At 42.4% G+C, this 22,422-nt stretch overlaps 1 protein-coding gene across 8 annotated transcripts in view; it reads left to right on the top strand.

The window, feature by feature from the left end:
- SH3KBP1 (SH3 domain containing kinase binding protein 1) overlaps window positions 1-22,422 on the top strand; it is a 388,693-nt gene that overhangs the window by 134,914 nt on the left and 231,357 nt on the right. For all 8 annotated transcript variants that reach the window (XM_074392221.1, XM_074392222.1, XM_010334883.3 and 5 more), the window contains one exon: window positions 9,771-9,894. In XM_074392221.1, coding sequence (XP_074248322.1) covers window positions 9,771-9,894 — 124 coding nt within the window. The remainder of the gene's footprint in view (window positions 1-9,770; window positions 9,895-22,422) is intronic.

Below are 22,422 nucleotides of genomic sequence, written 5' to 3'. Positions count from 1 at the left end.
TACAGTAGGCAAATGCTACAATTCTAGGTATGAGAAAATAGCCAGAATGACACAGGGTCCTTCTGTGCACTGAGCACTGTCAGGCACCATTGTATGGGAATCTTACTGTAATTTTCATTTCTCTTATGAATGCATTTAAGCATCTTTTTGTATATTTGAGTCACTTCTTTCCTTTTTTTCTTTTTTCTTTGGAGAAGAGTCTTGCTCTGTTGCCCAGGCTGGAATGCAGTGGCACGATCTCGGCTCACTGCAACCTCTGCCTCCCGGGTTCAAGCAATTCTCCTGCCTCAGCCTCCTGAGTAGCTGGGACTACAGGTGTGTGCCATGATGCCCGGCTAATTTTTTGTATTTTTAGTAGAGATGGGGTTTCACCATGTTAGCCAGGATGGTCTTGATTTCCTGACCTTGTGATCTGCCCGCCTTGGCCTCCCAAAGTGCTGGGATTATAGGTGTGAGCCACTTGCACCTGGCTAGTTTTTTCTTTTCTTTTCTTTTCTTTTTTTTTTTTTTGTGACCTGTCTTTTGCTCCTTTGCTGTTTTTTTGTTGGGTTATTGATCTTTCTGCTGATATAGTACTTTGTAGAAGGAGCTCTCTCTATAGAAGAGGCAACGTTCCCCCAGTTTGTCTTGTCGTTGATGAATTTTGTTGTTGTTGTTTGCTTATGTTACAGTCTTAGTTTTCTATAATTTATTGACCCTTATTTTTTCATCTTCTAAATTCTGTGTCAGAGTGTTAAATTATCTTTGCCTCTCTGAGATTATAGAAACATTCTTTATTTTCTTCCAGTGCTTTAAAAGGTTTATTTTCTAAATGAGTAAATTTATTTTGAATGTCTAATATTCCCAGTTAAATAAAGAAATAAGTATTGCTTGTTTTTCAAAAAAGTGAGGGACTACATGAATTTTCTTACTATCATCTTCTTCCCTCTGCTTCTAAGCCTGATCTGCATCTCGTTAGGTGAGAAGTTGATGGTGATCCAGTTGTATCTTTATAGGGATGATACAGATCTCCACGTTGTTGCAGCTTTGGGATCAATTGAAAACACTGTGCCTCTGATCAGTTGAGGTCAGGAGTTTGAGACCAGCTTGGCCAACATGGTGAAACTCGGTCTCTACAAAAATTTGCTGGATGTGGTGGTGGATGCCTGTAATCACAGCTACTAGAGAGACTGAGACAGGAGAATTGCTTGAACCTGGGAGGCAGAGGTTGTGACAGAGCAAGACTTCTCCCTCCCCCAACCAAAAAAGAAAAAAAAAGAAAAGAAAATATTCTACTTCATTTGTAGATAGTCATCTTGCCCATAACACTCTATTAAATTGGTCATTCATCTGATAGATATTTTTACGTGTCCAAACAACTGGTTGATATTGACACCCTTTGATCCAGTGGTAATAATCTAGATGTTTAGTGGGGTGTAGGCAAACATAAAGGCACCAACTGTCATGCAACTAATTTTACACTGTACATCAGGATGCAACATTATCTCTTTGGAACACAAAGGTAGCCATTCTCACTTTTGTCCAGTATCTATCACTTGTTGTGGTATTTATAGTGTTCATCCCCATCCTGTAGGTCATGAGCTTCTTGCTCTTGTTCTCATGTTCTTGCTATTTTCCTATTCGTGTTATCAGTGATTCTTGGGAGAAAATACTGCAAGTATATGATGTTGCAAATATGCAGTTAAAGACTGACATAGAACATGGCCATAGGTATCCTATTACATTTCTTGAAATTTCCTTGTTAGCTTTGAGCTGAAAATGCCATCGGAATATTTATGAGTATATATCAAAACACTTTTCTGAGCCTCAGCATATTTTGTAAATATGAAAAAGCTATTATGGTGTGAGACATCAACATGGTTTCACTATGTAATTTTTAGGGCAAATTATGAAATATTTAAAGCATATAACAAATATCTGTGTGCCCACCACCCCTGCTTTATAAAATCCTCATATTTTGCCATATTTACTTTATAAATTTTTTCTTCTTTACAGTTCTCTCTAATGAAGTTGGTGCATTTGGTGGTTTGATAGCATGGGTATTTTCTTTTATTGTGGTAATCAGATATATTTTTTAAAGAAATGGAATGTTATAGATACAACTGAAGCTCCCCTTGGTAGTCTGCCATACTCTCAGAATACTTGCTCTGTCTTCCCAGGTGTCCTGAGACAGACCAGTCTTTTCTGAAGAGAGCCAAATACTGGGAGGCATAGTCTCTGCATGCAGGGAAGATACTCACAGGGCAGCTGTTCCTCAGACTTGCCTTTTGCATGGGGTGGGGTGGAGTGGGGTGGGGGGAGAGAGATTCATGTCGGGGAGCAGTGTGCTATTCTAGGATTCCATATCTATTCAAAGCTCTCTTGATCAGTAGATTTGGTGTAAGTGTTTGTTTTTAGTGACTTTTAAAATCTCCTGCCAGTGGTAATTTTGCAAAATGGTTTTTCATGAACGAGTGCAGGGGGCACAGCTGTGATCCCATAGACACGTCTGGGTCTAAAGGAAGCCTTTACTCCAGAAAGAAATAGAGCAGGATTGAGGGCAGGCTGATGAATGATGTCTGTTTTCCCTGCCTTGCTTCCACCCTAAGCCGAGGGGGCTCTGCCCAACCTCACTCAGCTCTTTGAATGCAGATAGAAGTACCAGGACCAGGATTCTGGGCAGGTAAGGGTGATGCCCAGCTTTCCTTGGTGTCCGTAGCACCAGCCTGTTCTGTGTGCCAGTACTGTTGGTGGCAGGAGAGAAGGAAATCTGGCAAGATAGGGGGAAAGCAGCTGACGTGGAAAACAAGGATGCCCTGGTGGGAACAGATCCATTCATCTGATTGGGTAGGTGAGAGGAGACACGTCTTGGCTCACCCATTCCATAGGGTGCATCTGGTTCATTCTGAACACCTGCTACACTGATGTTGATCCCAGAAAACATCTCACCTCCTGAGATGAACATTGAAATACCCAAGCACTAGCTTTGTGTATTTCTGACCTCCTAGGACAAAATATCAGCACATTTCAGTTTAAAATAATCTGTCTTCTTTCAGTTTAAGTATTTGTGGTGTTCTTTTAAATTGAAATTGCATGCAGTAAAGTGCAGAAGTCTTAGAAACACAGTTCAGTGAATATTTTGGTCTGTGTACACCTGTGTAACCATCACCCAGACCTCATTATAGGTCATTTTCATCCTCCCAGCAGGCTCCCTTGTACACCTCCCTAAGAGTAACTGCTGTTCTGAGATGTCTCACCAATGATTAATTTTGCCTGTTGTTGGGTTTCACGTAATTGGAATCATGCAGCATCTTTTGTGTCTGGCTTCTGTCATTCAACATTATGACTGTGAATTTTATCAGTGTTATGTGTAGTTCTTTTTAAAATAGTATTTGCTATTTAATAATGAGAGTAGATAATCAATTTGTGTACTACTCTCTGATTCACCCTTTGATCCTGAAGACACCTCTCGGATGGTTCATTTATTGTTAGACCTCTTTTACAGGTGACAAAAGGGCTGCATAGAGGCTTTAAGTATTGCCCCCAAGGTCATACCTCTAATAAATGATGATGTCAGTACTAGTTCTGGTTTTCTGATGCAGAGATTCATTCTCCATTCATTGTGAAGTCTGTGCCTTAACCTATGTTATAAATGATGGAAGAAGTAAAGGATGAGAGGAGGGAAGCGCCCCCCAAACTGAGCATGTTTTTGTATTTTACTGTGTAGTATTTTGGTTAGAGACTGACCAGTTAATTTAAAGGAGTTAACACTGAACACAGTCAACCCGCCAACACCTGTAAAGTACGTAAGGGATGGGGAAGGAGAAGAGAAAGGAGGTAGCCAACTTGGCTCAGCAGCCAGCCACATCAAGGCGGCAATGCAGCTCATCAGAAAGCAGACCGTCCTAGCATAGTTCTCAGTTGCATGCAAATCGTGCGTTTGTTCAGTGAGGTTGCTGTTTGCAGGCTGCTGAATATGTCGTGGAGAATTTTTGCCAGAGTGGCATTGTTGGGGCTTTTTGGTCTCTGAATATGGGCAGGCCATCCCAGGCTCTGTGTGGTACAATGCTTTTGGAAAGCTGGAATGGTGTGAGTTCTCTTCCTTTTTTCAAGTGGCCCTTGTGACACAGCTAAAGTATCCTTGCAGCATTGATATCTTATTGATGGCCTCGGTTTTGTTGTACTTGTGGAGTTTCCATTGTAAGAGATCAGATTTGAGATAAAGAGAAGCTGGGTTTCCTTTGCCTTCTTAAGAGGTTTGTTGATACCCTTTCTATTCTGTATTGTCTTTAAGCAAGCAAAATCATTGTTGATTTATATATGTGGGCAGGTATGTATATATTTTCATAAGCCCTCATGGCCTGCAATTCTGGTTCAGGGTATGGCCTCTGCTACTGAGATTATGGGACCCAGGTTCTTAACAAATGTTTTTAAAAAAGAAAAAAAACATAGGCCTGGTGGTCAGAAAGTTGCAATTAAAGACTAGGGGGCTAGGAATCCCCGTCCTAGAAAATTCAGAATCCCAGGACCTGGGTCAGAACCTCGGAGAGTTTCAGGTACGTGGTGGCTCTTGGCAGCTATACAGAGGCAGGAGTTGCTCTAGTGCCAAGCCAACCCTCCTCTGCAGGAACAAGCTTGTCTATGTGCATGGATAATAAGGAACTTCGAAGATTTGAGCCTCAATAGTCTTGGACTTTATAGGTAAGGTGATCTATTACATTATTTAATTGTGGTGGGAAGCTAAGTTTTCCACTGGAGCCACAGGCTGAGTGGTTTTGAGTCTCCTGCCTATAGTTATGCCGCTGATTCTTCTTAGGAGGTGAGATGTAGCAGGAGAGCTCTGCCTAGAAGGCTCAGAGTTTGGTCTCGTGGCCAGCTCTGCCCCTTGCTAGCTTTGTGGCCTTCATCTGGTCTTGCATCTTTTCTGACTGGGTCTCATTATCCTTATGTATAAAAATATATGTCTGGCAAAATCAGGTTTTTTGTTTTTTTGGTTTTTTTTCCCAGACAGTGTTGTTGTTAACAGCAAGTGAAAATAATAGCTGCTAAAGCACTTTAATTTATAAGCCTTTGCCAGTGTACAGTTGTATCATTGCTAGTGTCATCACCTATTTTTAGAGCCTATGGATAGGATTCCATGACATCAGGATTCTGTAAACATAAGGTGTTGTCCAAGCAGTGCAGCACCCCTCCCCAACTTATATTTGCATGGTAATTGGTACTGTGGGGTCAGCATGCATGTCAGATATTTTTAGCTAGAAGCAAGTACACAGGGATCACAGGGACTTGTGGTTTTCTGTTCAATTTGAAAAGTGTTTGAATGAAAGCTTGTCCTGTGGTCTTTGGGAAGTAACTGGAGATTTCTCTAGGGACTGACAAGAACAGACATTTGAGTGTCCATTATGGCAGTGCAGAGGGTGAAGTGGGAGGGGTGAGATTGGAGGCAGGAAGACGTGATTATAATCCAGGCAGGACTCTGGGAAAGAGTGGTTAAGAGATGAGCTCTTCCCTGTAATTCCAGCACTTTGGGAGGCCAAAGTGAGTGGATCACTTGAGGTCAGGAGTTTGAGAGCAGCCCGGCCAATACTGCAAAACCCTGTCTCTACTAAAAAAATACAAAAATTAGCCAGATGAGGGGGCATGTGCCTGTAATCCCAGCTACTTGGGAGGCTGAGACATGACAATTGCCTGAACCCTGGAGGCAGAGATTGCAGTGAACTGAGATCACGCCACTGCACTCCAGCCTGGGCAACAGAGTGAGACTGTCTTAAAAAAAAAAAAAGAGAGAGAGAGAGAGAGATGAGCTCTGAAGCTAGACAGGTTGGGTTCAAATTCTGTCTTCTACTTGTTTGACCTTGAGCAAGTTTCCTTAGCCCCCTGGGTCTTGGTGTGTGTGTCTGAATAGGGCTATAGTGCAGATTAAAAGTTGCAGTCCAGGTGAAGCTCTTAGAGCAGGGTTTGTCACATGGTAAGCACTCAAATGTTAGCTGCTATTCATGTGGGGGTTTTCTATTTCTTCTATTGTGGTAATATATGTAACATGAAATTTGCCATTTTAGTTATTTTAAGTGTACAGTCAGTAGCAATAGTTACATTAGAATGTTGTGCAACCATCAGGACTATCTATGCCCAAAACGTTTTCACTACTTCAGAGAGAACCCTTTAACTATCAAACAATAATTCCCCATTCTGCCTCCCCTAACCTTTCAGGTAACCTCTAATCTACTTTCTATCTCTATGAATTTGCACATTCTAGATATTTCATGTAAATGGACTCATACAATGTTTGCCCCTTTGTGTCTGGTTTATTTCACTTAGCACAATGTTTTCTAGGTTCATCCATGTTGTAGCATGTAAGAGAACTTTATTCCTTTTCTAGGCTGTATAATATTCCATTTTGTGGATATACCACATCTTGTTTGTCCATTCATCTCTTAATGGACAATTGGTTTATTTCCGTCTTTGGCTATTATGTATAAAGCTATAGTAAACACTGGCATACAAGTTTGCCTTGGGGGCAAAGCTTTCAATTCTGTTGGAATCCCTGCTTTCAATTCTTTTGAAAATATGCCTAGCATTAGAATTGCTGGATCATATGATAATTCTATATGTAACTTTCTGAGGAGCTGCCATACTGTTTTCCACAGGAGCTGTACTATTTTACATTCCCATTAGCAATATACAAAGATTTCGGTTTCTCCACATCCTCATCAACACTTGTTTTCTATCTTTTAAAATTCTAGCCATTTTAGTAGGTACAAAAGGGTATTTCATTGTGGTTTTCATTTGCATTTCCCTAATGACTAACGATGTTGAACGTCTTGCCATGTGCTCACTAGCCACTTGTATGTTTTCTTTGGATAAATGTCTATTCAAGTCATTTGCTTGGCATTTATGTTTTTTCCCCTTTATGTTTTTAAGATATTACAGGAGGATGAGAAAGAAACAGAGAGATTGAGAAAGCAGATGCAGCCATACTGGGTGACTGCTTAGATAGAGGGCTAATACTGAGTTTTCTCACCTGGATAAGTGGTGGATGATGGGGTACCAAACAAGACAGGCTGCCCTTTCCTGGGAGAAGGGGCAGGTTGGAGAGAAGGTGTTGGCTTTGGGTGGGGCTGCACTGAGACTGTGTGTTATCCAGGTGGGGAGCCTATAGAATTAACTGCCACAGCCACATTTCCAATTGGTTTCTCTGAAAAACATGCAAGACATATTTTAAGTTTTGTCTCCTCCCTGCTTCCACCTCAAAAGCAACTCAAGCAATTCACTCATCTTTCGGCTTCTCTATCTGGCAAATGTAACAATCACTGGGCGGGGGAAATGGAGTCTGGGATTCATGGGCCAGCCTCTTTCCTGGTGCCAGTTTCTTAGTCCTTAAGCACCTGCTCTCGATCAGACCAGTCCTTCCCAGCCAGCTGTTCCCCATGTGCTGCTCTGAAGCAATGAGGAGTAGGGGTGAGCCTTCTTAGGAACCATGGCTTCTGAGGCTTTCTCCATGGACTACTCCAGCCTCACAATGCTGGTGCTGCTTCTCTCACCCTTCTCTGCCTGCATGCCATTAGCAGTGAGTGCTAAGTAGACACTCACTACTTACTTTTTTTTTTTTTTTTTTGAATCTTCAAGATTGTTCCCATACAAGATTTATTCCCCAGCATACCCTTCCCCTCCTCAGTTCACAGTGGAGGACTGTGGAGATTCAGAGCAGGATCCCCCAGGTACAAGAAACACCTTCCAAAGATTTTGTTCTCTTTCCTTCCCTCCCTCTTGCCAGCTCCCAAGGCCTGAAGCACACACTCATGCAGACACACAAAATCCCCCTCCTTCCCTGTACCTTCTGTCTTTCCACATCAGAGCTCACCTGTAAGACATCTGAACTTGAGAAGAGAGGCCTCCAAAGTCTGTTGGAGAACCCTAAAGTAGGGAGATGCCGTTACCCATGACCACCCCACTATGAGTGACTATGAGACACCTAACTCACTGACTTTCTCTGAATTACTCCTTGGCAAAGTTGAGTGTTGTGTTCTGTTGTGTTTCTGCATTACATTGTGTCAAGGTGGGGAATTTGCGCGTGCACGGTCATACCCACACTGCGATGGAAAATGAGGTTTGAGCAACTTTTCTTCCCCTAAAGAAGCACCCCGTGGGGAAATGAGCCCACCTGGTGGCTTGTTGTCTTTACTTCCAGAGCCATAGCAGGCTGGCAGCCATCACCAAGATAGCATCCTGTCATGTAGCTCAGGCGGGCAATGTTTGCAGTTTGTCCCCTGAAGCCATCTGCCTGTGAGGCTACAGGAACCCCCGGCAACTGCTGCTCTAGCAGGTGCTGGGGCTGCTGAGGTAGGTGTTCGTGTACATACACAGGAGCAGACACAGCTTTGTGTGGGGTGCAGAGGTACCGGTATTGACCTTGGGCTGAGCTTCGCCTGGTTAGGCCTCTGGGACGCCAGCTGAAACGCTCAACCTAGCAAAGCGCCAGCCCCAGTTGTTGGTTTCCGGTGGGGCCCTGGTGAGGGAGGAAAGGAGGGTGAGGCTGCTGTGAACAGAGCTAGCAATAGGGGAATTGGATATGGTAACTTAACTAACACACTCTTGAGTATGCAGGAAGCTGCAGGCAGTCCCATTGTTTTGACAAACTTTTGCTGCTTTCTTTCTGCCTCTGCCCTCTGCTTGGGCCTAATCATGGCCCCCTACCTAATTTAGCATCTCTCTTCCTTCCAGCGGAGAGCCAATCTCCATTTCTTACCTCATGGGCTCTTGCTAAGGAACACATCCCTCATCTTTGAGCTCTTCCTGCCATTCAGCCATGCTTTGGGTCAGCCCCTAAGCTTTCACTTTTCCTCAAGTTACTGTGATGATGGGTTCAGACAAGCCTAGAAACTCTTTACTCCTTTTGGAGGAATTCCTGTATACAGACCTACGCTTTGTGAGTCACTATTATCTTGGGCTATTAATGCTTTTGAAAACAATTATGTAAATTATTAAAGTAATTTGAAATAATTATATCAGCCATCAGAATTTAGAAATTTAGATCTTAATGGAGCTTTGATTAAGAGTCTACCTAGAGCAGGAGTCTGAACTTTTTCTGTAAAGGGCCAGATATTTTAGACTTTGATCTCTGTTGCAACTACTCAATTCCGCAGGTGTAGCATCAAAGCAGCAGTACAAAATACTTAAATGTGTGAGTGTATTTGTGTTCTAATGAAACTTTCTTTACAAAAGTGAGTGGTGAGCATTCATTTGCTGACCCCTGATCTAGAGTGATAAGCCATCCTTACTTTTTTCTTTGTCAAGAGTTGAAATGCCAGAGCAACTTGATGACTGCAAATGCGTTAGAATCCTCTTCTTTTAGGTTTAGTATACTTGTGAGCACAATGGTAATTTGGGAATATGCTTCTCTAAATCTCTGTTGAGAAGAAGAGAAATCAGAATGCTTTTTAAGGGGGTGAGTCTTCTTGGCCAAAGCTTGTCATTGTTTAACAAGAACAGGCTGTCACTTAGAGCTGTATGGTGGCTTTTATGTTTCACTCATTGTGTTTATAGTCACATGGAATTTCCATAGTTATATAAGGTCACCTCACCATACTGGGCCTTATTCCATTTTATAACACCAGGTGTGTCTCCAATAAATGTAAGAAAACTACAAAAATATAGAAAATCGTGTTTTTAAAGCATCATGTTAAGTTGGCATTGCTATAGTTCATTTCCAGAAAGATGAAACTTAAGATAGTCCAAGAGGCATTCTAAAGTTTCAAGCTATAGTCTTGTTTTCCTTTTATCTGTCCTCACAGGAAATAAAGAAAGAGATGAAGAAAGACCCCCTCGCCAACAAAGCTCCAGAAAAGCCCATGCATGAAGTGCCCAGTGGAAACTCTTTGCTGTCTTCTGAAACGATTTTAAGAACCAATAAGAGAGGTATGGGAAAGGAAAAAGAGTTCCCCTCCCTGCACATAAACAAAAACTGGAAACTTCTGGTGAACTGTGTCAAATTTTATATTGCTGAAAAATTGAATGGAGTTTATCCTTTTGTCTTTTGGTATACATTTTGGATACACACACATGCTTACTTAGCAAGTGACTGTCTATCTATCTATCTATCTATCTCAATCTATCTAGATATATAGTAACTGTAATATAGGAAACTAATAAAAAATTTTTTTCACAGTGGGAAGGCGTACTACATTTGTAAATGATGATTTTTCTAGGTCTTTTTTTTTCTAGGTCTTTAGCTTTCACTTTCATATCCATTTTTATGGATGAAAGGTGATTTAGAGAATGCTGTGGTGCAGGCATGAGCAATGTGTCTAACCACGCTCTCCTTTTAATTTAAGGCAAACCTTATCAAGTTCTTTCTCTAGCTAACTGCTAGGCTCCCTAGTGCAGACCCTGCCTCCCTGAGTTTATGAGGCAGAACGTGCAAAGATACAGCCAACACATCCATCTGACCAGAAGACCTTTAACAATCTTGTTTTCTCTCTTTTGAGACCTCAAGGCAGATTTTCAGGTTTCAGCTTGTTAGAGTTTTGTTTTCTCTCCCATCCCCTCTTGCAGATAATTGTTTGAAAAAATGTGAGAGAGAATACAGGACTGCAGAGATTTTATATTGTGGGCACACTAGGGCCCTTCAGTTTTTCCTGATCTTGGACCAGCCAGGGCACATGCTGAGCATGCCTGTAGGTTAGTGCTTGGCTGACAGCTTTTAGTGGGCTTATTACTTCCTTAAAGAGAAATAGAGAGCTGTTTGAAAGCGGCACAGGAACTAGATTAGCAAAGAGTTCCATTAACCAGAAAAACAGAAGGCAAGTTTGCATAACCATGGGGAGGAAGAACAGCTAATCTTTCATAAAATTTAGACAGGATAAGAATTTGTCCAGTAAACTGCCCATTGATCACAGCTTTGTGCCTCTCTTCCTTCCTGTCTCTTCCTCTGCCGCCTCCAGCTGCCCTGGGTTACATTTCCCTTTTTGAATTATTCAGATAAAATATTGGCTAGAGGCCCACATTGGTTAGCAGCTATAGGATTTTCTTTCTTTACTCGTTTTCTTAAATTCATCCTACCAAAGCAGGGGATTCCCCATTTTAAGAATTAAGTGCCCTTTGCTATAAAACTACAGTCTTGCCCAAAAGTGCCTCCTGCATTCTTGCAAATAAGCTCTCAAACTACTGAGACCTGCATTCATTGGATTTGGTGAGCTAGAGTTCAGTGTGTCTTCTTTCTGCACTTCCAAACCAATGAGAAGGAGCCCTCTCATTCCTCCGGCTGCCTCTTGAGTCTGTAAGCACAGCAGTTGCACACACATTGACCAGCAGCAAGGCCTCTTTGGCCAGCCCTGGTTTTTGTCAAGTCTATAAGAGATTTAAAACAATTAATTAATTTAACAAGAGAAGGAATTAATTAAGGTAAGGAATTGAGGTAATTATTTGGATGAGTTCAGTAAAATTACCTGAGAACTTTAAATCAATGATGGAATAGAATTTTTCAGATGACTGTCTCTTCACAAGTAAAATCTGGCCTCTGAGTTCCCCCATGGAATTTTTCGTTCACCAAAAATTGGAATGCAAAGGGATGGCTTACTACCTTATGTTCCTTTTTGAAAGCCTTCTGCCTTGGGCCTGCAGCCTGGTTATGGCCAACCTTTCACTCCAAGGCATTTTATATACGGAATCTGCTGGTGGTTGTGGGACCCGAGTACACGGAGGCATTCTGTAAATACGAAGCCCAAAACAAATTGCCTTCATTCTGTCCAAGGCTTCACCCTGACCTTCTGGGTCACCTGGGCCTAACATAAATTTCCAGCTGAAGGGAAGCATTGTGTACCAGGCCCTGGGCTGCCTCTGGCCCTCCCCCACCCATCAAGACTACCAGTATTCTACTACCGCTTATAATAAACAGCGGGGGTAGATTGATTGGCCTTGTCAGGCCAGATAAATAGTTCATTGTACTGAGCTCAAAAGCTACATTTTTTCCCACCCCAAATCAATGAAAAACAACAACAACAACAACAACAACAACACTTTTTTCCCCCCTTAAAACAAGGATCAGAGGCTAAATCTGTGGGATGATTCTAGTTACTTGTAAGTACTTCTGTCCAACTGATTTTTAAAGTTTTATGAGTTACTGTAAATGAAGGGGCCCCCTCCTCCTTTGTTTCCATCATCAAGCTTTGTCTCCAGCAACCTTTCCGATATTTTGGTCTATTACTGTTGCTGTGGCTATTAGGGAAGGAAGTTGCTTTCAAGGTTTATTAACAGCCTGCTTTGATTCGCTAACATGGGTTCTTAGAGGATATGAGTCCACCTTGTGATTCAGCCTTGGACCCTATAAGACTTTAATACAATGAACACAAGTTCTCTTCCTTCAATTTGATCAAAGACGAGATGACTGTTTTCTTTATATGGACCTCATCATTTGATACATGCTTGAAATTGGTTTAATAATGAAATATTGAAGTCTATTTATATCATGAGTCTGAAATTGAACCACCTCATTGGGTCCTGAACTTGAGATAGGCCTAGCTGAAGAAGTTTGCCTCATTGTGTTCAGCTGTTTTTGCGTCTTGTAACATGCCTCACTTTGCAGCAGCTGCAAACAGATAGTAGTCCCTTACATTGTGGGATGAGCTCACCCTCCCCAGACACCTGCATAAGGTCAGAAGCCATCCTGGGTTTGAAGGAAGCTATTCATAGCCTTGAGAAAAGGCCAGGGCTATGGAAACCTTAGTTTGGGGACTGATCAGTTTCAATTTTCAGTTTTAACCTTTGTAAATGTCTGCAGAGTTGATTTAGGGAGGTACTGGAATGACTCCATGGGCTTTCTTTTCTTCTTCTTTTTTTTTTTGGAAACAGGGTATCACTCTGGCACCCAGGCTGGAGTGCAGTGGCACGATTATGGCTCACTGCAGCCTTGACCTCCCTGGGCTTGGGTGATCCTCCCGCCTTAGCCTCCTGAGTAGCTGGGGCTACAAGGCGTGAGCCACCACACCTAGCTAATTTACTGATTTTTTGTAGACCTGGGGTTTTGCCATGTTGCCAGGCTGGTCTTGAACTCCTGGGCTCAAGCAAGCCTCCTGCCTCAGCCTCCCAGAGTGCTGGGATTGCAGGTATAAGCCACCGTGCTTGGCTGGCTTTTTTTTTTTTTTTGAGACGGAGTTTTGCTCTTGTTACCCAGGCTGGAGTGCAATGGCATGATCTCGGCTCACCGCAACCTCCACCTCCTGGGTTCAAGCAATTCTCCTGCCTCAGCCTCCCAAGTAGCTGGGACTACAGGTGCACGCCACCATGCCCAGCTAATTTTTGTATTTTTTTTTAGTAGAGACGAGGTTTCACCATGTTGACCAGGATGGTCTCGATCTCTTGACCTCATGATCCACCCACCTCGGCCTCCTAAAGTGCTGGGATTATAGGTGTGAGCCACCGCGCCTGGCCCTGGCTGGCTTTTCATTTGAGAAGATAATGTAACTGGAATTGAGAGAAAGTAGGTCCTCCCAGCTGACTTGGCAGCCATCAGCTATACATTTTGGCATTAGAACCTCAGGGTCAATTGTGTCTGTGCCCACCTCTGGCCATTTCTGTGGTCCTTACCTGAGTCACAGAACTTCCTGTTTAAAACAAGCCTTTCCTGAGAAATAAGAAGTTATTTTTCCTTCTTCTTCTTCTTCTTCTTTTTTTTTTTTTTTTTGAGGCAGAGTTTGGCTCTGCTGCCCAGGCTGAGAGTGAAGTGGCATGATCTCAGCTCACTGCAACCTCTGCTTCCTGGGTTCAGGTGATTCTCAAGCCTCAGCCTCCTGAGCAGCTGGGATTACAGGTGCCCAGCAGGGTACCTGGCTAATTATTATTTTTTTTTTTGTATTTTTACTAGAGATGGAGTTTTACCACATTGGCCAGGCTGATTTCAAACTCCTGACCTCAGGTGATCCACCCATCTCGGCCTTCCAAAGTTCTAGGATTACAGGTATGAGCCACTGCGCCCAGCCAAGTAGTCATTTTTCATTTAAACTTGCAGCTTGGATGATGTATGTCCTGAAGTTATCTCAGACACCAGTATATTGATAAGTTACAGCCAGAAAATGTGAAAACTCCTTGGAGCCAAATGTCATTCTCTTGATGAACCAGACAGAAGAGAGTTGTCTGTTTTCTTCTAAGAAAAATTTATTCTTTTGTTTCTTCTATCGTTAAACCCATAAAAGAGAATGATGGGTCTTCCTAAATTGGAACATTGATATATAGAGACATTTTTTTAAAAAGCATTCAAATGCTGCTGGGCGCGGTGGCTCAAGCCTGTAATCCCAGCACTTTGGGAGGCCGAGGCGGGTGGATCACGAGGTCGAGAGATCGAGACCATCCTGGTCAACATGGTGAAACCTCGTCTCTACTAAAAATACAAAAAATTAGCTGGGCATGGTGGCACGTGCCTGTAATCCCAGCTACTCGGAAGGCTGAGGCAGGAGAGTTGCCTGAACCCAGGAGGCAGAGGTTGCAGTGAGCCGAGATTGCACCATTGCACTCCAGCCTGGGTAACAAGAGCGAGACTCCGTCTCAAAAAAAAAAGCATTCAAATGCCAAGATTGTACCATTGCACTCCAGCCTGGGCAACAAGAGTGAAACTCCGTCTCCAAAAAAAAAAAAAAAAAAGCATTCATGTATTGAATTTAGAAGAAAAATGGAATAAAACAGAAGTTCAAACACTTAATAGCAAATATCCTAAATAGGTTCTTGAAAATGAACAGTGGATTTTTGTCCATTTGAATATAGACAAATGGACAAAAATGTTTACTTGAATTAAAAATGAGAGAAAAAAATCAAGCTGGATGCAGTGGCTGATGCCTTTAATACCAGAACTCTGGAAGGCTCAGGTAGGAGGATTGCTTGAGCCCAGGAGCTGAAGACCAGCCGGGGCAACATAGCAAGACCCCATCTCTAAAACAAAACAAAACAATTAGGTAGGTATAATGGCATAAACGTGTAGTCCTAGCTACTCAGGAGGCTGAGGTAGGAGAATCACTTAAGTCCTAGAGGTCAAGGCTGCAGTGAGCTGTGATAATGCCACTGCACTCCAGCTTGGGTGCCAGAATGAGACCCTGTCTCAAAACAAAAAAAAAAAAAGACTTGATCCTTAGAAGGATTTCCTGGCTAACTTTATCCATGTGATCAGTTAAGTATCCAGGCTGTCATCAATAGCCTGCTGGCCCCTGTGAGGACCAGGTTGCGTTTCAGGGTTCTCCTTTACAGTGTTAGCAGAGCACATGGAGAAGATGTATCTTTGCCTCTCTCTGAACCTCTCCTGTTGCCAGGAATTTTGGATATTGTTCCTTCCTCACTTTTTGGTAGATATCCATGAACATTCAGTAGCACATGTTTAGTGCATGCCTACTATGCACCTGGCCTTGTGTGTGGTACTGGGGCAGATAAAGACTGGAAAAACACCAGCCAGTCCTGCCTGCAAGTAACTTCAGTCTGTTGTATCCCTTGGGATAACGTTGAGAAAGTGCTACACATTTCTGATATCATTTGGATGGCAAGGTGGGGATGTATCTTGTATTTACTTCTGTCATTCTGAATGTGAAGCCACTCCGTGGGTTTCTGGTTGGCTTTATATGTCCTTGTTTCTATTTCCAGTTTATCATGAATTCAGTGTTTGGTAAGTCTCTATTGTATTTTGCACATTTATTATTTTTTGCTATTATTATTATTATTATGCTCTCCTGATATAAAATGTATTTTATAGTCCTCTTTTTAAGTCGCTCTGCTACTTTGGCATCTGCCTCCCAAAGATAAACTGCTTTTACCATCTTTATTTAAGGTTTGTTATGCATTTGCATTTTACTGCCCCTTCCAGAGATTAATGCTGAAATATCTGACGGTTTAAAAGATGTTATTTGTAACAGGTCTAGCTCTGATGCTACGAGGTGAGATCATCTGTCTAATGAGATTCAAGTTAAGATGGGGGAGGGTTGCTCTCTGAATTGATACGTGGATATGACTGACTGTAGAACATTGCTCTGTGGGTTCATTTCTGGTGTGTTTTATCCTTCAGACAGGTTCCATTTAAAAGTTTTCCTTAACAGAGGAATCAACGGCTGCTCTTCCTCTGGTGACACAATGTTGCTTTAAAAGTTAGTGCAGAAGTTCTTCCACGTTAACATGGGCCTCATGTTTGCCACACGGAAGGGCGCTCTCTCCATTTTGGTCTGCTGCCTGTAGCTGTCAGAATTTTGGTTAATGTTTACCTTTCTTCTCCTCATAGTTTCAGCACTAGTCATTCCAATCCCTAAATAGGTCTAAGTGACAGCCTTTCCTTTTCCCCTTACCCTGAAGGGGAACCATTTTTTCCAGCTTTTAGTGTGCAGGCTTGGAATGCTCCTCATGGCTCTGAGGCGGTGGTGTGGATCTTGATAGGCTGTGGGCTCTTTGGCAGAAAGGAAACTGTAAACAAAGGATGGAAAAAGTATGTCCTTAATAAAGAAAATGTCAACCTCTTGGGTTTGCCAGTGGTTTGTTTTTTAAGGTGAATGTGAGAACTGGGGCTGATTTTGTAGAGATGAGACTTTGTTTCTTTCAAGTTTTCTATTGGAGAAACAAATGTGAATTCTCTCCAGTTAACTGGTAATCTGATAATGTGGCAGTTTGGGTCAGACTTTTCTTTGAGTTTCAGTATTGCCTGTCATTTTTACTTAAGGAGCTGGTGTTTATGGACAGGTAGAATAAGAGTTAACAGAAGTCATTACTGTTGTATAGAAGCTCTTGACCATCACCTGAGCTGGTCTTTCCCAAGGGAAATGAAAATCTGGCGAAGTGACAGTGTGAATGGGGTTGGATATGATATATAGTCATTCAATAATATATACATCTGTGTGAATGTATCTGTATATGCATCTATAGTTTTATTTTCCAGTGGGCCTTCATTCTCAAAAGCTTGAGAGTCAAGAGCCTTTAAACACATCTTTTAAACTAACTGATCCCTGGCTGCATTTCTGGCAAGTTTTATTGGGACACCGCGTTGTTAGCACCAGCAATTGATGTTAGAGTGTGTATTGCCCTTGTCCATATTATTTTCCGAGCCTGTTGAGCCTAGAGTGAGGGGTGGTGAAATGCATAGTAAGAACTACGTAGAAGGGTATTGCGATCATGTTGCAATTATGTGTGGGTCATTGATAAAATTGTTTTTTAGAATTTTTTTTTTCTGTTATAGTTAATCTTCTGCCTCTGTGTGTTCTGATTTCAAGGCATTAACAGAGTAATGAGTCTCCCATGGGTTAGTCATGGGTTTTGATTCCCACCACAACTGCTGGTGTTTACCCAGGTCTACCCAGAGAACCAGCCGTGAAGTGGGTTTGTGGTGGTGGCTCCACCTGGTGGCTCTCCTAGGAAGCTCCTTCTTCTGCCCACCTTTTCTTTCTCCATGGGAGAATCTTGATGGAGGATGCCTTTGATTCTTCTGATTCAGTGTTCACTATTTGTGCAATTCCATCCCAGACCCATGGCTTCTCACCTTACTTATAGATTTTTTTAGCCCCTTTGCTTTTTTGCCTAAGAATTGCTCATTGAACTCATAGAATCTGTGTCCTGATCCTTGTTCTATCTGTGATACCCCTATGGACCAAGATTATGATTAATGAGCATTTAAATAAAAAAAAAAAAAGGACTCCCATGGGCATGACTCTAGGTATAGATATTAATTTGGGCAAAATAAAGAATCATACTGAAATTCCCATGGGTATGCCAAAGTCTCCTCCTTCATAGCTGCAAGTACCCTTAATTACTTCATCACTTCTTGTTGAACCCTTTTTTCCATAAAGGAGCAATATTTTGTTACTGATGTTGTTTTCTATTGTCAGCAAGTGGTGAAAGTAAAAAGCCAACTAACGTTGTGGGCTTCATTATTGTTTCCTTATTGTTTGTGAATTCTCTACAGGCAGCCCTTTCTTGCTTGGGCACAGACTGCCCCCACTTGGTACATCACTGAGCATAAGTATTTTTTATGAATAAAAATGTCTTTTATTTAATCTCATTATCTTTCAGTTTTAATTGTTGATAATATTGCAGATGTGTCTTATTTTAGCTGCATTGTGGGTCAGTCTAGGAACTTAATCACCATTTATGACTTTGCTTCTATGGTAATAATGCACTCAGAGTTCCATATTCTCTGCATAGAATATAAGGCACGTATAGATCTGACTTCTTTTGTTTTGTTTGGTTTTGTTGTTCATTGTTGGCATGAATCCTTAAGTACCTTTGTGAAAGTCAGAGTCCGTACAACCGGTGACCACTGAAGTTTGCTCATGCCACAGAGGAGTTTATAATTCACACAGTATAGAATGCAGGAACTGTGCACGCTCCACACGGTACACTAGGCTCTAAAAATAGCTTTAGGTTCAGTCACATTGTATGTGGTGCTTATTTTCATGAGGGCTGAGTTGGATCTTAGTGTGCCCAAGTTTGTATGAGGCATGTTGTAAAAGTGGGTGCTATTGTATATTTCTGTCTACTAGTGGGGAGACCTTGCACCAAGCATGACATGCTCAGATAGAAACCAGCCTGGCATTACCCAGTGTATGTTGTATGGAATTATAGCCCTTCTGAATATTCCACAAAAGAGCGATGGGGGAGAGACAGACAGACAAGAGGAGAGAGAAACTTGCCTCTCTGGTCAAATCTCAACTACAGCTGCAGCACTAACACCAGCTTAGAGATTGACAAGCACATTAGCATAGTACAGGCGCTCAGATGGCATATGATAAAGAGACCTGCTTATCTTTCATCATGCAACCACATGTTACTGAATACTAGTTAAGACTCCACTTTGGGATATGTCGGGCTTTTAGATACAGGACAAGGAGCTTTGTAAGCATTCCCCAAGATAATCTTCAGCTTCCACCTCTCATGGGGAATGTTTGAGTGAATGAGTGGAGATGGTGGTGCTGGCACTTAGAGAAATGACTGACGAGGCTTCTTAAGCCTGTGATATCAAAAAACATGAGTTATATGATGGTGGGAGAACATTCTCTGAATCTGAAACTTGAAAGCCAGTCCTTTTGGTAGTTTTTCAACTGACCAGCTGAAAGGGAATTTTGCCTCTGATCATTTCTTGGGTCCTTGTGTCTAAGAATGAGGCTTAGACACATGAGAGGAAGCCCTAGTCTGGGCTTTGGCATGAAAAGCAGGCTGAGGGGGTCCAACCTAGCAACTGGTGAGTCCAGGGTGTGCAGGTCTACCTGGGACTTGGATCACGATGGAACCTGCAATTCCAGAGGTGGTTTTTATCATGATGACAGTCTCTGCATATTCAACATAGTCTCATTGCTTTCTCTACTTGCTTTGATTGAAAGACAGAAGTCTTAGCTTTTCTTGATACCATTAGAACACCGAATATTTATAAAGAAGAGCCTTGTTCTTCTCTCCCTACCAGTGAAACAGGCTGGCATTTGAATTCAAGTAATAAATCCGCATGTGGGGTTGTGAGCAAAAACCACACAACCTACCCTTTTAGAATTCTGGAATCACAGAGTTACAGAGGTTACAGAGGGATCCACTTACTGACATCCCAGGCAAGCGGACATGGAGCCTCTGCCCAGGGTATTGGAAAGGACACTCCTTGGCTCTGACCTTGGCTAAGCCCCACATGGGAGCCTCCTTTCCAAAGGGAGGTTTTTCTGGGTAGGGGGCTGCTAGATTAATGAAAGGTAATTAGACCAGGTGCAATGACTTACACCTGTAATCTCAACACTTTGGGAGGCCAAAGCTGGAGGATCCCTTCAGCCCAGGAGTTCAAGACCAGCCAGGGCAACATGGAGAGACATCGTCTTTAGAAAAAATACAAAAATTAGCCGGGCATGGGTGGTGCGTTTATGTAGTCCTAGCTACTTGGGAGGCTGAGGTGGGAGGATTGTCTCAGCCTTGGAAGTGGAGGTTGCAGGGAACTGAAATCGCAGCACTGCACTCTAGCCTGGGTGACAGAGCGAGACCCTGTCTCAAAAAATGCTAATTAATTAGCGGTAGATGATATTTAGGTGCTGGTTGCATTTGTTGCATTGTATGGGGACAGCAGCTATATTCACTTGCAGTAAGCTCTGGAAAAGGGGCATTTTTTTTCTATTTATATCTGTTGATCTCTCATCACAGTCTGGCCTCTCTGATGCCACATGCAACCTCAGCTTAGTCTTTGGACTCTTGGCTTTTTGTGCTTCTGAAGCCTTAAGACTGTTGTACCCAAACAATGAGGACATTTCATAGCTCACCTCCCTAACCCATGATTAGGCCAACAGTGGGCCCAGCTGCAGTGCCAGGTGGGCTGCCCTCATTGTTTCAATCAGAAAGCAAAAGAGAGAACAGCCAGAAGCTTCCCCTGCATGTGCCTGTGCATAAGAAAGAGCATTTGAGGAGGACTAGCCTGCTTGTTGTGTTTGTGTTTCTCTGGAGACCTGAATAGGTTCGGTGGCAGCAGGACCTTGTCGCAGGGAGGATGGCTGTTGGGAGGCCCTAGACCACTCCTGCTGCACTTTCACAGCTTCTGCAGCACTTTAGACAAGTTGCAGATTCCCCCTGTGTTTCCAAGTTTCCCATTTGTAAAACAAGGAAGTGCTCTTGTTAATTCCCTCAAGGCAATTGTGAAGATTAAAAATGAGTAAAGAAAATAGGTTTTGGGGCCGGGCACGGTGGCTCACGCCTGTAATCCCAGCACTTTGGGAGGCCGAGGCAGGTGGATCACGAGGTCAAGAGATTGAGACCATCCTGGTCAACATGGTGAAACCCCATCTCTACTAAAAATACAAAAAATTAGCTGGGCATGGTGGTGTGTGCCTGTAATCCCAGCTACTCAGGAGGCTGAGGCAGGAGAATTGCCTGAACCCAGGAGGCGGAGGTTGCGGTGAGCCGAGATTGTGGTGCCATTGCACTACAGCCTGGGTAACAAGAGCGAAACTCCGTCTCCAAAAAAAAAAAAAAAAAAAAAAGAAAAGAAAAGAAAATAGGTTTTGTGATAGGGAGTCAATAGCCTGAAATGGGGTAGGGTGTCACTCACTGAATACAGTAATAATTGCTATTAAAAGTAGTAAACTGCTAGTAAGATCCCCAGAGAATTGGGAAGAAATGAGAGATTTATGGAAAATAATAAAAAGGTGTTTCCATGAAGCAACCGGTGATCACATGCACATGGAACCTTCTCCAGGATGGACCATATGCTAGGCTGTAAAAGAAGTCTCAGTAAATTTTAAAGGATTAAAATCAAAGTGCGTTTTCCAATCACAATGGAATTAAATCAGAAATCAACAATAGAAGGAAATTGGGGAAGTTGACAAATACATAAAAATTAAGCAGTATACTCTTAAATAACCAATAGGCCAAAGAAGAATTCACAAGGGAAATTTTAAAATACTTTGAAATGGGAGTCCCTAGAAACCCAGTAGGGCCTCGACAGGCAGACAAGGAACCTCATCAAGCAGCTCCCTGAGATCACAGCCAGGTAAATCGATGAAGATGGGAAAAAACCAGTGCAAAAAAGATGAAACCGTCAAAGACCAGAACACCTCTTCTCCTTCAAAGGATCACAATTCCTCAACAACACAGGAACACAACATGACCAAGAAAGAGTGCAACGAATTGACAGAAACAGGCTTCAGAAGATGGATAATAACAAACTTTTCCTAGTTAAAGGAACACATTCTAAGTCAATGCAAAGAAACCAAAAACCTTGAAAAAAGGTTAGACGAAATGCTAACTAGAATAACCAGCTTAGAGAAGAACATAAACGACTTGTTGGAGTTGAAAAACACAGCACGAGAACTACGGGAAGCAAACAAAGTTTTAATAGCCAAATTGATCAAGCAGAAGAAAGGATATCAGAGATTGAAGATCAGCTCAATGAAATAAAAAGAGAAGGCAAGACAAGAGAAAAAAGAGTGAAAAGAAATGAACAAAGCCTCCAAGAAATAATGGGATTATGTGGAAAGACCTAATCTATACTTGATTGGTATACCTGAATATGACGAGGAGAATGAATCCAAGCTGGAAAACATCTTCAGGATATTATCCAAGAGAACTTCCCAAGCCTAACAAGGCAGTCCAACATTCAAATCCAAGAAATACAGAGGACTCCACAAAGATGTTCCTCAAGAAGAGCAACCCCAAGGTACATAATCATCAGATTCACCAGGGTTGAAATGAAGGAAAAAATGCAAGGGCAGCCAGAGAGAAAGGTCAGGTCACCCACAGAGGGAAGCCAGTCAGACTCATAGTGGATCTCTTGGCAGAAACCCTACAAACCAGAACAGAGTGGGGGCCAATATTCAACATCCTTAAAGAAAAGAACTTTCAACCCAGAGTCTCATATCCAGCCAAACTAAGCTTCATAAATGAAGGAGAAATAAAATCCTTTATGGACAAGCAATTACTGGGAGATTTTATCACCACCAGACCTGCCCTACAATAGCTCCTGAAAGAAACACTAAG

This window comes from Saimiri boliviensis, chromosome X, assembly GCF_048565385.1.
Source record: "Saimiri boliviensis isolate mSaiBol1 chromosome X, mSaiBol1.pri, whole genome shotgun sequence".
NCBI lineage: Eukaryota > Metazoa > Chordata > Mammalia > Primates > Cebidae > Saimiri > Saimiri boliviensis.
Note: the sequence above shows the minus strand (reverse complement) of the source record. Positions and strands in the feature narration are given on the sequence as shown.